Below are 15,695 nucleotides of genomic sequence, written 5' to 3' on the forward strand. Positions count from 1 at the left end.
ATAAAGTAAAGTAAGTAAGTAAGTATTTAGTCAAAATAGTAAATGTATAACCAACTCTCTATTCTCCACATTGGATGTAGAAAGAGGTACTGGAGGCCATGAGACACCTGCCAGACATCCTCCGTCTACAGAAGCTGCTCATCACCCAGTATCAGGGACACATTGATGTAGCCGAGGCAATGTCCATCAAGGTCAGCGACTTCCTCTACAAACTGCCTGAAGGTGAGGTCATCAGCTACTCTGAAACAAAATTACAGATAACATACTCCATGGTAAAACATAATAATTTGTTAAGAAAAGACACAAGACTTTTAGTTTTACTGTGCAGTATTACACACCAGACTTGGCCCATTATGCATGGTAGGTGCCTGGTATTATGTGCATATTAAACTCTGTGTATTTAGCAACAGGCTTTAACACTTACATGTAGTCTAGATGTTAAAACAACTTTTAGTTGTTCCCATTTGTAGAAAGTGTGAAAAATGATTAATGCATTGTCCTTAGACTGATACATTTTGTGCATGTAGTGTCCTACACTGGTGTAGAATGGCCTAGTACTAGTAGGCTAGGGGACACATGATTTAGAGGTTGTGGGTTTGGTCCCTTTCATTCCTAGCAATATTACTAGATGTTGTGTCCTTGGGACTTGACACAACTTTCCTCACTCCATCATCATCCAGGTATCAAATGGGTAGCACTACCTGACTTCATTTGGGCAGATAAAAGGCAGTAGAAGGAGAGGGATAGGCTCCACTTTCCAATACCATCCCCTAGACACAGTGGATCAACAACCCACTGCCCCTACGGCCTCAAAAAGGCTACAGGACTTACAGACTGCATTTTGCATTTAACAGTCCCGTTCCCCCTCTCCAGGTGCTGTGTATGAGGAGTTCCGCCAGCTGGTGGAAAGTTTCCGTATCACCTGGAACCTGATACGCCACCTGCTGGCCAGAACCAGTAAGTGCAGGACTGACATACATCTACATGTAGCAGAACATTTGGGTACAAGTGATGTCGATTGGTGAAATGTTAGTGGTATAAATGGCCCAGTGGTTAGGCTAGCAGACAAGAGACTGAGAGGTCACAGGTTCGACTCATTGCATTCATGGCTAGACATGTTCTTTGGAAAGGCAATTTACATGATCGTCTACAATCATCATATGACTTATAGACTTATGATCATATGTTAGAGTTCATGAATTACAACCAGTCTTCTTTGTACATATACCTGTCTGAACAATGTTATGAATGTGCTACATGATGTGTGTCTAAATGGTATATTTCATCAGATTACAAAAATATTTTGCTAAAAAACATATTCAAAGACCAATCAAACTCTACTAGTGGATAAATTACGGAGATGTGTCCAGTAGTAGAGTTTGATTGGTCTTTGAATATTGTTTACCCCGATGTCTAACCTTCATCAAATTGTATTATCCTAACTAATAGATGATTAAAGAAGAATCAGATCGTGGTTCAAGAACTATCCTTTTGTTTTACCATTATTTTTAACCATTTCATCAATGTCTATGACTTGTTTTTCACTTCCTCAGCATCTCAGGCAGTGCCAAGAGAACTGTGCCAAACGACCTTTGACCCCATCAGGACCAGCCTGTACCATCTCCTCCCCATCAAGAGAACCGTTGTGCCGACCTCCTGCTCCACAGCACTGGTGCTGTTCCTGGCCAGCGCACACAACAGCTTTGTACAGGAGACACAGGGCCATGCAGCTGCACAGAGTTCTAAGTATGGATGTATACACGCATGCTTGTCTTATTAAATGAGTTTGCTCAGTGCAAGGCCAAGGGACCACTTTTTAAGTCTAAATTAAATTAGAACAGGATCTCCTGTTACTTTGTCAGAAACATCAAGGCCCAATACACTGAGGAATGTTGCTGCCATGTCATGAAGACATTCTTGTTACATTTTATTTTATTTGTACAAGTCATTTAGACACTGATGACTGAAATATCTTTCAGATGTGTAGTTTAGGAAAAATGTACAATCATGTATGCCGGAATGGGTGTGAGGTAGAAGTCTTGTATTCCTAATGTATTCACAGCCAGCAGTAGCAGCGATGTTGACCTAGTCCATATTCTGACCTGTCACCCTGAACAGGACCTGCTGCCCCTGGTGCTGTGTTACATCTGTGTAATGTGTGTTACATGTGTGTTACATGCGTGTTACATGTGTGTAACTGTTACATGCGTGTTTGTCCATCTCTCCTCAGCACCAGTAGATCTGTCCTGCTGAGTGATGTGAACACGGCCCATGTGGTGTGCTGTCACCCTGACCAGGACCTGCTGCCCCTGGTGCTGTCCCACTGCTGTTACTCGCTGGCGGTGGGGGAGGGCAGCAGGGTGGACTACGACCTCCCCGCGCTGGAGAGACAGCTGGTGGAACGCTTCGTCTCGGGAAAACCTCGCATCAACGATGAGGTGGGGATCTTTTTCTTTTACCTTTTGCAAATTTAAAACTATCTCAGAAAGTTGTGATGTAGGAATACACTAACTACTGGGTACCACATTGACTGCTAATGTTTCAAAACCTAGCTGCTGTATTTTACAAAAGTAGACTAAGTATATTCTGACATGATTTTGTGTTGTTACAAATAATGTGCATGTCTATTGTTATTTATATAAATGCTTTCTTGCTGTTTTTCAGTTTGAAACATTTGTCTTCAGACAAGAGACCAAGAATGTTGCGATGTATAAGAGCTTGAGAGACAAGATTCCACAGGTATGTTAAACAAAAGATGTGGAAAGCAAATATGAATTTTAGCGTAGGCTTGTGATCCATGAATACATGCACATGTACATTTTGTACATGTAGGTACTTCTTGGTTTACATGGAAGGGAGAAGAACAATGTCCAGACTGTGCATGATGTACAAAATGACTATGATAAACTCTGGTGGACATATCAACTACAAAGTATCTAAAACCAGCTACAAAAAGAACAAGAAATTGTAATTCTTAAGTACCAGAGTTACCAAAAAGGATTGAGGTGTTCAAAAACTGTTTTTCCCAATAACTGGAATATGTAACTCACTGCCATTAAGTACAGTAGGGTACAGGGCATCATCCCTAGATACATATGCATGTAGCTTTAAACAACATTTTACAGTTAGATGTACCAAGGGTAGGTGTAACAGGTTTGGTGTATAGCCAGCTGCTGCTGTGCTGTGTGCCTGCGAAGCTGAAGGCTATTATATCCGCTACACATAGAATACAGATACTGGTGGAATGTCATGTACAGCTTCCTGGAAGCCAGGATATTTTGCTTCAGTTTGCCTTTTTGTTCGCATTTCTTCAGGAGCCTCTATCCAAAGCTGTCCAGATGCACATCCTCCAAGAGCTGGGGACTCTCACCAACGTTTGCTCCTCTCTGGCTGCTGTGGACATTGCCTTGATCTTCCTGGCAACTACTGGAGGAGACCCCAACACCCCTATCAGGGAGTACTTACACCGGGTGCTTAAAATGACTGCGACTGCAGGCTTACACAGCATGAAGGTCAGTCCAACTGTCATGACTTCAATGTCACAGAATTCCTCCATGTTTTTCTTTGTATTATTAAAAAGTAACTTCCTTGTTACCTCTGTTGATGCATCTGAATTGTAACCATTCTTATTTTACGTTGTTGTTTGTTACCTCTGTTAAATGCATCTATATTGTAACTGTTCTTATATTGTTGATTGTCCAGTTACCATTGCTATAGCCCTCTATAACAGCCTCTGGCAAGTTGGACAGTCCTGATTCTACAGCATTCTATACAGTCTAATAAATCAAATAAAATCTGCTCAATGTTGTGGCAAGAGCAACTCTTCATGTAGCATGTTGTGAATATCTTCAGTGTATTCTAAACTTCCAGTTTTATAGTCTTGTGTTAATTTGTTTGCTTGTTTATAGATGTAACAGAGTTTTTTTCTAACTACTCTTATATGAATTTGTGGCTATAGTGACTCGTTATGTAGCATATTTTGGCTATCTTTAATGTATTCCAAATGTCCTCTTCAATGGTGTTGTGTTAGTGTAAATTTTGGTGATAACATTAATGAACAACTTTGATTCTCCAGGCCAACCAGCACTGTCGTCTCAAACACATCCTGTCTCTGTGGCAACTGTTGGCCGTGCAGCGAGCAAGAATGTCCCTGGAAAATGGTCAGGTAGGCACGGAGCTGTTTCTCACTCAGGAGCTTTCATATCCAGGTTGTCAGACTGGAATGGTAGATAGTTGTGATGGTTTTTCCTTCTATTTAACTAGTGAAACAAACGATGTACTTGATTGTCTGTTTCATCTTACAGAATCTTTTATGGAAGCATTATTGTTGAAGTACATGTAACCAAAAGTTCAAACTACAATATTCAAAAGAAGACTTTAAAAAATGTCTACTTCCTAAAAACTAAGGACTTATACAATTAATGTTTAATAGCCCCTTATTAATTAGGATCAGGCTTGCTGATAATTTGATATAATAGGATATACATGTAATGTAATTGTATGTCTACCACTATAAGAATAGAAACTACCTGTTAATGGAAATACAGGAATACATTCAAGGAACCACCACTTTTTTCCCAACAGGATCCATTTGAGGACATGCCTCAGCAGTATGGGGAGAAACTGGACAAGTCTGAAGCCAGGACGCTGAAGGAGGCCTTGAGACACGTCAATGTTGACAGTCTGCTGGCTGAGCTGTATGAACTCATCGCTGTCGCAGAAGAACAAACCAGGCTTCCGGAGTGGAGGTAAACTTGACTTACATTTGCTGTCGCTTCGTGAATCTGTCATAATTGCCTTGATGAAGATAATAGATGGTCATCAAAACATCTGCTCTTGTTTAACAAGTGGTTGTGAATAAAGAGCTTTGCCATTGGCTGTTTTCTTGTCTGGATGTTTGTTGTATGAATGGTTCACTTGCTTTTAATTGCCTCTCGTGTTAAGAAAAAAGAAAGAAATGCCAACTACATACATGACTTACATAGTCTTGTACACAGGTCAATTCTTTTGTACCCACGTGTCTGTCTGTATGTCTAGGTATAGACCTTACGAAAGTCACTGTACTTTTGTTGTGTCAATAAACACATATTCTGTAAAGACACACTTTACAACATCACACATCAAAGAGTCGTCTTTCCCACCTCTCTCTCTACACAGCATGATGGCTACCCTGAGTGCTTACATTGATGACAAGAACGCTCCTGAAGTGGAAGGGCTGGACGAACACTTCCCACCGACCATCCTGCTGAAGCATGCCTACCACACGTGGAGGATGGTGGCAACGTACAGGCCACACGAGGACCAAGAGACATCAAGGAGAGACGCAAACAGACTGAGACACTGAGAGACCAAATTTACTCCACAGAAACCATACATATTAGAGTATATTGTCACTAAAGCTATTGCTGGATCCATAGAACTGTAGTTGTTTGTTTAATCTGTCCCAGATTATGAGTGACAATTTGTTGCGCAGCGATGTCACATATATAACATAATACGATATAGATGATTTACATGAAATATATAGAAACTAGAATTCCGAGATCTCATACCTCCATGAAATATGATCTTGATATGTAAGTGTAAATTTCTTCTTTAATTGTGCAAATGACCTCTGCATTAACATGATATATGCATCGTGATGTATGTTAACTTTTGATTAACTTACAGATGTCCCAAGTATGACATTCTCATCATTCACCATTACGAAATCATAGAATTCCGCATTAATTATGCAAATTAGGTCATCATTTGCATAATTAGTATCTGTTGAAGTTACGCCTGCCATAGGTTACATACATTACATGTACGTAAGTAGTATAATGCAAAACACTGTAATTATAGAATTTCCTCATTAATTATGCAAATTAAGTCCTCATTTGCATAATTTGCATTTAATTATGTACATCTCTCTCTCAGCTACCTACACACCAAAAATAATGAAAATATGTTGTTCCTGTCTGGACTTATTGGCTTTTGAACATTTCGCCAGAAAGTGCCCTGCAGTTCCAGAACAAGCCGCTAGGGGGCCCAAACTCATATGACTTCTTCCCAAGCACGAGAGCTACCTTCCATGAAAATTTCATGACCCTAGCATGTCCAGATCGCGAGATATAAAAACCGGAAGTTGCGCTGCAGTACCAAGGGAAGCCACTAGGGGGACCAAAATCTAATCATTTCCAGTTTTCGTCACACCCTACCAACACACCAAGTATGAAACCAATCCATCCAGGCGTTCTTGAGTTATCTTGTTGACCAACAGACGGACGGACAGACGGACAGACGGACGGACAGATAAACGCAACTGAAAATATAACCTCCATGACACATTTCATGGAGGTAATGAATATGTTTGCTTTGAAGGCCAGTACATGTGCATACTACATGTATTAACTAGAAGGAGAAAAATGTTAGTTGGTTCAAATAAGGATACATGTGCATCCTTACAGACTGTGGAGAAGATAGTAGTACATGTAGTACATGTACTGTTAGTTATGCAGGTTATGTTAAAGCCAGGTGTGCTACATAAAATTATCAGGCCAGTTTGAGAGTATAACTACATGTACATGTACTAGGTAATGCTTACTTGTGGTTGACCTGATTTTGGAGGGAGATGTGTACAATGTATGTGTGTGACATTTACATGTTGAACATTAGTATGAAGTGGCCACAAGAACAATTACTGAAACATGAGGAAAATATCCAATGGACATTCCAGAAAGTGTAGGGATAGGTGCATTTGCAACCTACAAGTTACTTTTCTTACTATTATGAATGATGCTTGTAGATGGCTTGTAATTCAAGAGATGTTTGTTTGGTTTGGTTTGTTTGATGGTTAACTAATAAGAGCACTGAAGTAATGTCACAAGTTCGTTAATGTTATAGGAAAAAGTGTTTATTCGCTTCTTTCTTTCTTTTTTGTTTGTTTGCATTGACCAGTGTGATAAATGTAGACCTTCAGAATCCCAAAGGAATACAAAGATACTAACGCAAAGTGTATACATGTTTCTCTTTATCTGGTCAAAGATATTGTATAACAGTTGTAATGTTCGTGATTGACAATAGACATGTTGCAAAGACAAAATGTGTGTCAGAATTTTTTTTTTAATATTGACCAAAAAAAAAATCCGAATTCAGCCGCTCGTACAAGTCGTTCTATAAATACTTGGTTCAAGATGAACAGATACAAGACTAGGATAGTTCTTTTCTGATAAATTCATGATATTTTGGTATATAGTCAGGGTGAGTATTGAGGTCAAGAACAAGAGCAGGAAAGACTTGGAGCAAAACCCCCATAAGAAATAAGGAAATCTGGGAATGAGTGAGTGAGTGAGTGCTCCAAAACGGGAGTATATGATAGTGGATGAATTTGCAATCTTAGAAAAATCAATTATTTGCATCACTTTGCCTTCTTGCATACAGAGTATATTCCTTACGGTCCCTATTTTATTACTACACACTAGTACTGCCTTCCATCAAATTTGTTACATTCTCAAGTTATGCTTCAAAAAGTGATTTTACGATCAGCTGATCCATTGCAGAAGTGGCCACAGCCTTTGTAGAAGTGAAGTTTTTGCTGTCGAAAACATTACCATATGAATGAAAACCAAGCAGATGTCAGGAGGGGGCATCGCATAAATTTAGATTGGTTGGCGATCTCCCCTTTTTCCTCTGCGTCTCATTTTTATGAAACATAAACCATGGTGTAATAGTGGAGTACGTTTTGCCATACAATCGTACATTCTATGATGTAATTCAATGCGGTATTGTTAGATTATGGATTTATAACGTGATTCGGTTGCATGGACGGTGAGAGGTGTTTCATCATACAATCTTCTCCACAGTCCCAATACATTCACACACACACACAAAATACTTTCTGACATCTCTGATTCCTTGTCTTAAATTAATATTTTTTTCAAGAAAAATCAATCCATTATCTTACTCCTACTGTCCTACAGGGAGAAAGAAATCCTGCTTCTACACAATGTATATTCCTGACACATATTTTCTCGGTCAAATCCATTTTCATTGTTATCAATTGCCAGTCTAGGCAAACACTTGGTAAATCTGTCTATGTCTGTTTTTCTATAGAAACCTATGCTGGCAAGATGTATGCCGGTCCGCCTCCCTTGTAGCTTGAACTTGAACCACCTGTTGTTGAAATCGCTATGGATCAAAAGCGCCCCTAGGCGGCCATAAACAATCACTGCAGTAATAGGGGCGGATCAACCAACGGTATGTTGTCGTACTGAATTGAACTGCTAGAGGTCGCTTTTGATCCATGCACTTAGGTTTCGTAACTTGTTTATGTCTGTTTTTCATTTTTTTCATCATTAATTGTTCCTTTTCTGGCATAGGAGATAACTGGAACGATTGGCGCTTTTGTTTATTTTCTGTTTTATTTTTTACCAGGGAAAAGTGTACTCGTATTTGTTTTCCTGTGTGTGGATGGTGTTCAGCACCAAGGACAGGCATGTTTGCCTGTGTGTGGAATGTGTTCATTCTACTGCGAAATGCAGTCCCCGCGAAAATTCCGGTAAAATGAATTTATGGTAGTTAGTGAGAAAAGCCGGGACAAAGTGTTCTATTTTATCGTGTCTGGTCGCATAAAGGTTATTCGTGAAGAAGTATATTTGTCAATAACAGGAATACTGAAGTCACCCTACAGCTGCATTCTCATCCAAGATTCGTAAAAAGATTACCGGTTTCACATTAATTAGACACGGCTGTTTTCCACACCTGTGTAAAAACACGTGTGGCGTGGTCTCTTCAAAATGGCGCTCTCGCACGACAGGAATATTCTAGGCTACTATTTTTGTCAACCTTTCAGGAACTTTCTCGAGTTTTTGTCCGTGGAATTTTTTATGAAGTGTGTAGCAGAGCGTTGGGGAAGTTTTCGCTGTGGATTTGTGCCGTTCTAGTGATGTTTTGAAGAGAAAATGCGAATTTCCTGACCGGGTGAATTTTGGACAAGACAACAAAATGGCGAGACAGTTGGAGTGGCGTGGTATGGGGTCGACTTCACTTATTTTTGAAGGTAAACCGACAAATTTGTTTGCTGACAATTTGACAATTTCCTTACAACTAGAAAGAACATGTCAAGTTAAATTTCGTATGAAATGGTTTCGTTTTGTACGTTCCAAGCGACCGTTCCTAACGTAAAACAGGCTTTGAAAAGGTCATCATTTTGCAGCGTTTTTTTAGAAGTTGCCATGTGCGACATTTATGAGTATTGAATGTATGTGTGTGTGTGTTTTTGTCAATTGTTCAATGTTTTGAGGTTACTAGTATGTTACGTGTAGAAAAACTTTTCCCTATCTACACGTGGTTCGTTCGAAACATCTGTTGGAATGTGCACGTGTGCGTAATTAAATTATCTTTGTTGCTTCTAAAGCTTCAAGGCACCGTGATTAAAAAAAAGTTTAAAAATTCCACCTAAGGCCACCTAACTTCTATTTCCCTGTATCACAGTGTATGTATCACGAATAGAAGAATTTCCATTTTAGACTAATTCAGTACTTGTAATGACCAAACACTACAGTTGACTAGGTTTGGATGTCGCAACAGAGCCTTTTCAATGACGTCATAATAATCATAATAATTATCATATGAATTTCGGTGACCAGGTGTTGGTATTTCAGCATACATTCAATGTAATCCAACATGGCGTATTGCTGTTTTCTAACATTTTGTGCCGAGTTTATATGTTCTACATGTAATTTCAGTTGAAGGAGTTTGTTGCTATCCTTGTTTACACTTTCATATAGGTACAGCTTTCATCCTGTATAACAGGTTTGATTTAAACACTTTGTAATTATTTTCATAGAGGCCAGTCTGTGTTCTGAGGGTCAGTGACTTGTGATGACAGATGCAACAGGTGAGAAAAATTATGCCTTTTATTTTAATTTACACAGCTATTTGGTGTTATTTGGTGTTATTTGAGACAAGTGTGTAACATCTAGTGTCTGTATAGTTAGGTGGCTGCTGACTGATGCAGTAGTGAGGACTCATGTCTGAACCTGACAAGGATTTTGGACAAGACCAGATTTAAGGAATATCAGGTGAGAAAAATCCCAGTTCCGCATTTTACCTACCATCTACTTGGTGTTACTTGAGACGCTGTGTAACATCTAATGTTTGAATAGTTAGGTGGCTGCTGACTGGTGAAGTAGTGGTGACTTCTGTCTAAAACTGACAAAAGAAGATAGAACCAGACTAGACCAGATGTGGAGATGACTATCAGGTGACAAATCTGAATTCTGCATTTTACCTAGCATTTACTTTATTAATATTTGAGACAAGTGTGTAACATGTAATGTTGTACAGTGACGTGGCTGCTGACTGATGCAGTAGTGAGGACTTCTGTCTGAACCTGACAAGAGAAGATTGAACCAGAGGAAATCTGCAGACTCAAAGACTCTAGATGAATATCAGGTGAGATAAATCTGAATTCTTCATTTTACGCCTTATTTTGTACTTAATTTTGAGACAAGTGTGTAACTTGCATTGTATAGTTAGGTGGCCGCTGACTGATGCAGTTAGTGAAGACCCCTGTCTGAACCTGACAAGAGAAGATTGGACCAGACCAGACCAGGAGATTTGAATACTTGAGATGGATATCAGGTGAGACAAATCTGAATTGTGCATTTTGCTTACCATTTACTCTGTTACATGTATTTAAGACAAGATGACATTGTGTAAGTAATAATTTAATAGTGCACTTTTAGCACTACATGTAGTGAGTGTGTGAGTTCAGTGTTGTCTGGAAATAGTTTGTAGTAATCACACTAAATATCCTTTCACATAGTTAGGTGTGTCCTGATGTTCCTGTCCTGACTGGGAGAATGCTATGATGATGGGTGACTTCTGTCCAAACCAGACCATGAGGTGAGGGCTCTGTCAGCAAACCAGTTGACTGAAGACACAGAGAAGATTTTGTACAGGTGAGACAATGCTTTACAACTTACATGAGTTTTTCCTTACCTCTCAATTGTATTAAGAACTGAGGGAAACATTCTACATGTGACACTGTAATTTAAAGGCAATCTTCTACAGCCTCTTTCTACAAGTATTCAAGCAATGTTAGAGTTGAATTGTGTGATCATGTTGTAATTTCTTATGGTGACTCAGTGTTGCCTGGGGATGTTTTTTCATCACACCCTTATCACATCCTTTATATTGTCAGGTGTGTCCTGAGGGTCAGCTGTCCTGACTGGGAGAAACTGTGACGACGGCTCAGCAACCAGATGACTTGAAAAACCAAGAGAAATGAAGACTCTCCAAAAGTAAGTATTTCACAATATAAATTTTGTATTTTTTTTACTAAGCCATCTGAAAGTGGAAATAGGTTTTTCTTCAGACAAATTGTGGTGTAGGTGTAGTGTTGCATCTGTGAGTGAAAGTAAATGAAATTGTGGCTTCAGCTTTGCTTAGTTTATTCTGGACCTGTTTGTACAGTAATTTTTGTACATAGTTTTTGTAGGATAGGATTTGTCTCATCAAGTTCAATTCTTTATGATCCTCAAATTATCATGAAGGTTCATCTGTGTTGGTACATGTAGTAATCACAGTACAATGTTGAACTTTATTCTAACACAAGGACAGAGAGATCAAATTTTCAATGACAAATTTTTATCGGGATAATTAATGACTAATCACTTCCGAATGTCAACTCACGAGAGTAAATTCCCTCACGTTTTATCAATTGCTGATGTCACGTATCTGTCTCATATGGATAAGGTCACGTGTCTGTAACGTTCGGAAGTGATTGTTCATTGACTATCCTGATGAAGATGACATCGGTCGTTGAAAATTAAGATCTGTTTGCCCCCATTGTGTTGGAATGAAGTAAAACATTGTACTGTCTTTCTTATCCTGATTACAAAGTGTTGCAACAGTGGGGTTCAAGCGCTGCTTAGTTACTGATCCATTACAGTCCAATGGGTCCGGACCTTTTGGAGTAGTGCACTGTGATCGTAAAGGATCGATCATAAATATAGAATACAACACAGGGTATTCCGTATCGCGAGTCGGATCGCCCGACGGTGATGCGGAATACACCGTGTTGTATTTTATTTATGTCATACCCACCCAAGAAAATGCGCCTTTCAATGCAAAATAAGCCCAAGTTTGGTGTCCTTAAACTAAAAAATGCAACATCGATTCCAACGTCCAAATTCTGTATTCAAATTTTTGAAAGCAGCGCATGCGGTTAGGGCAAAACGCGATCAAATCGTTCTATGGAAGCCAGGGAAGCCCGGGACGTACCATAAAGTATGGCTCGGGATGATATAAGCTGGCTGCCCAGGTTTGGTGCGTTTTTGATTCTTGGCGTCCCGGGAGTCAGGGTTTTCCCCGTTTTTACTCGCTCCTGTTTGTTTCAGTGTTTCGGTCATTTCATTGTAATGGTTGATGATATGATGTGAAGTCAGGGTTTTAATGTGGAGAAGAAATTTCATTTGAATGCTCTTGTGGTTTGTATTTTAGCTATATCGTAACGGTTACAAAAATTTGCATGCTGAGTGACATGCATTGTATTCTATTTTCATGTAGCAAAATAGTTCCCTTCTGCTTTCTTTGAACGGAAGAAAGTTCACAGTTAAATATGAGTTAATTATGAATAATTTCTTTGCCATACTGACTTTTTGTTTTTCTCTCTCCACAGGACTGATGGTGGATTCCCCCTCCCAAGCGTGGGGACCCAGGCACCGTCAGAGGGGATGGAACCACCCCAGGCCTCACTCAGCCAGCAAGCGGAACGAAGACGCCCAGAGAACCAACGTGTGTTTTAATTGCAACAAGCGGGGCCACTGGCAGCGAGACTGCCCCCACCCAAAATGGCAGGAAGGACCAGACTTTGGCCAGCAAAGCAGTGAGAGAAGACACTTAAACAGCCCTGGGATTGTGAGTATAGTTTATTTGTGTAGCAACACAACCATTTCCAACACTCCCGAGTACACACACCTGCCTACATTTCTATCCTTTTAACATACACTGCATTCTTCAAACCTTGTTTAATCTTCTGTTCTGAGCTCAGACACTTAGTACTCTCTCTGGCACTGCTTTCACAGTCTTTTCCTTGTGCTTTTAATAGCCTTTCATCCTTAAACTTGCGCAGTACATCACCCTTTTGCATGCTCCTCTTCCAATGCTTTGAACCTTTCCACTCCTTGCCTTTTATCCTGTAACTCTGCTAAGTGGTTTCAACTTGGACTGCTTTCAATTCAATTTTGCATGGTATGTCACCCATTTTCAGACTCCTCTTCCAATGCCTTGGACCTTTCCACTAAACTTTTATGAGCACTTTGTTCTACATTTACAGACTCTTTATATTTTCTTAGCCTTTTATTCTTAAACTTGCACGTTACATCATCCTTCTACGTGCTCCTCTTCCACTGCTTTGGACCTTCCCAGTCAACCACACAGATTACCCCCCCCCAAAAAAAACTAATTGGGACTCTCACCTGGTTAATTAATTGGATTAAAGTTTTCCCGCCAAAAAACTTAGTATATAGAGAGCTCTAACCTTGAACTTGTGCCCCCCTCCCCACACTTAGCTTCTTCCACAACTCGCATGTATGTTAGTTACACTGTTCCAACACTTTCGATATGTAACTTCTCCGAACATGTAGTCACCACACTCAGCTACCCAAACACTTACTTCGTCAAGTGCAGTTTTTCCGCCACACGACTTTGGAATATTATCTTTTGCTCTCCTGGTCGGTCAATTGCACTGGTATACTGATGTGTCGAAGCATCAATGTCTCCGGAAAGACATCCCTCGGGGAGTACAGTTAGTGCATTGAGCGGCCAGGAGAGCGAGAGATTATTCCAAAGTCTTGTGGCGGAAAAATTGCACTTGACGAAGTAAGTGTTTGGGTAGCAGAGTGTGGTGACTACATGTTCGGAGAAGTTACATATCGAAAGTGTTGGAACAGTGTAACTAACATACATGCAAGTTGTGGGGAGGGGGGCACAAGTTCAAGGCTAGAGCTCTCTATATACTAAGTTTTTTGGCGGGAAAACTTTAATCCAATTAATTAACCAGGTGACAGAGTCCCAATTAGTTTTTTTTTGCAGAGAAAAAGTAGAAAAAGACATGGAAAATTACAACTGTTACATGAAGTATGAGAGGAAATGTGTTTTGTCATGCAGAGATTATAAGAAACTACTCCATCAAACTCTGTTATCACTACACAAACTTGCAACAATTCAAACCTCCCGCTCCAAAACCCAGGCCTAGTCTCAAGCTCACCAAATAAAGTCTGCCAGCGCAAAACATCACTGTCAAACTCTACCAGATCAACATGAGACGAGTGCTGAATTTTCCAACCGGAGATTAGTATTGCTACAAGTCCATCAGTAGTATATAGCCGAGGGGATTCATTCCTCAAGCTACCGACATCTTGCACACGCAGTCGTCCCTCAGTTAGACACCTGGAGCCGTATAGTTCCCAAAACCGGTCGTGTGACAGGCTGAATAAAAGTTCTAAACGGGAACTATGCGGCTCCAGGTGTCTTACTGAGGGACGACTGTGTGTGCAAGATGTCCAAGATGTCGGTTAGCTTGAGGAATGAATCCCCTCTGCTATATACTACAACTCCATCAGCAGTAATAACAAAGTCTGGGGTCTACATGACTGAAAAGGAATCAGCAAAACAGACCTACCATTGTTTCCTCAGATTATTCACTCAAAGGTTATTTCCCTACATTTACACTGTAGTTTGTTTGAAGACCTCTTTTACAAATACTGCATGTGTCACACTGAAACAGTACTTTTTAAACTATCTATGCTACATGTTATTGCAATAATTAAGTTAAAAAATTGACTCACTGTCCTTTTTTGCTGGCTATATTTCCACTAGAAACCTTTTGTAGTAGATTACGTCATATGTCGAGATCTCACTACAACTGTCTGTTTAAAGGGACACATGAGGTTTGATAAATCTGTCATGTCTGAAATGGTATGTCTGGAAAGTGATTTCTACACTTAGTTCGTTAGTCCATCTACGTTTAGAGCACTCATCGGTCATTTGAAGTTGGAGCTAGCGCCTAGCGTTCACAAATTGGCCGCCGCCATACCTTCACAATGACGTAATCGCGAAGTTCGTAAGAACCAGATCAACGCTCTACTATCCATTCTTGGCGCTTCTCATCTGACAATGGTAAGCAGTGAAATCTTATGGGCTTGTCATTGCTATTCCAACTCTTGTTATTGCACACTACACTACAGGTCAACATGATGGAGACGGAGATACAGTAAAAACAACAAGACAGAGAAATACAAGAAGTACCGAGATCGAATTGCATCGAACGTGCAACGTTGACCTGGTTTTTAAGAACTTCGCGATTACGTCATTGTGAAGGTATGGCGACGGCCAATTTGTGAACGCTAGGCACTTAAGTTCCAACTTCAAACGGCCGGCAGTGCTCTAAACTAAGATGGCCTAACTAACGAAGTGTAGAAATCACATATCAGACATACCACGCACTGTAATAAATAAATAAATAAATAATAATAATAAATAAACTGTAATGACAGATTTAATCAAATCTCTTGTGTCCCATTGTAACTCTTTCTACTGTTTAGTTCTGCCATCTACAAACTATGTATGAATTATAATCCTCATGAAAAGAATAGATTTTTTTGTTTCCCTGACTCCTTAACACAATTCCTCCCCTTCAAATCACA

The 15,695-nt window shown here is 39.9% G+C and overlaps 1 protein-coding gene across 1 annotated transcript in view; it reads left to right on the forward strand.

Moving 5' to 3' along the window:
* The window catches only part of LOC109482763 (E3 ubiquitin-protein ligase rnf213-alpha-like), a 10,561-nt gene extending 3,878 nt beyond the window's left edge, over positions 1 to 6,683 (forward strand). The window contains exons 6-15 of the mRNA XM_019785600.1: positions 81 to 222; positions 874 to 957; positions 1,554 to 1,746; positions 2,231 to 2,438; positions 2,665 to 2,739; positions 3,315 to 3,512; positions 4,076 to 4,165; positions 4,585 to 4,748; positions 5,158 to 5,530; positions 6,344 to 6,683. Of these exons, the coding sequence (XP_019641159.1) occupies positions 81 to 222; positions 874 to 957; positions 1,554 to 1,746; positions 2,231 to 2,438; positions 2,665 to 2,739; positions 3,315 to 3,512; positions 4,076 to 4,165; positions 4,585 to 4,748; positions 5,158 to 5,344 (1,341 nt within the window). The 3' untranslated portion in view covers positions 5,345 to 5,530; positions 6,344 to 6,683. The remainder of the gene's footprint in view (positions 1 to 80; positions 223 to 873; positions 958 to 1,553; positions 1,747 to 2,230; positions 2,439 to 2,664; positions 2,740 to 3,314; positions 3,513 to 4,075; positions 4,166 to 4,584; positions 4,749 to 5,157; positions 5,531 to 6,343) is intronic.
* The last annotated feature ends 9,012 nt before the right edge of the window (positions 6,684 to 15,695 follow it).

The sequence above is a fragment of the Branchiostoma belcheri genome, unplaced genomic scaffold, assembly GCF_001625305.1.
Source record: "Branchiostoma belcheri isolate BF01 breed outbred unplaced genomic scaffold, Haploidv18h27 scaffold60, whole genome shotgun sequence".
Classification (NCBI taxonomy): domain Eukaryota; kingdom Metazoa; phylum Chordata; class Leptocardii; order Amphioxiformes; family Branchiostomatidae; genus Branchiostoma; species Branchiostoma belcheri.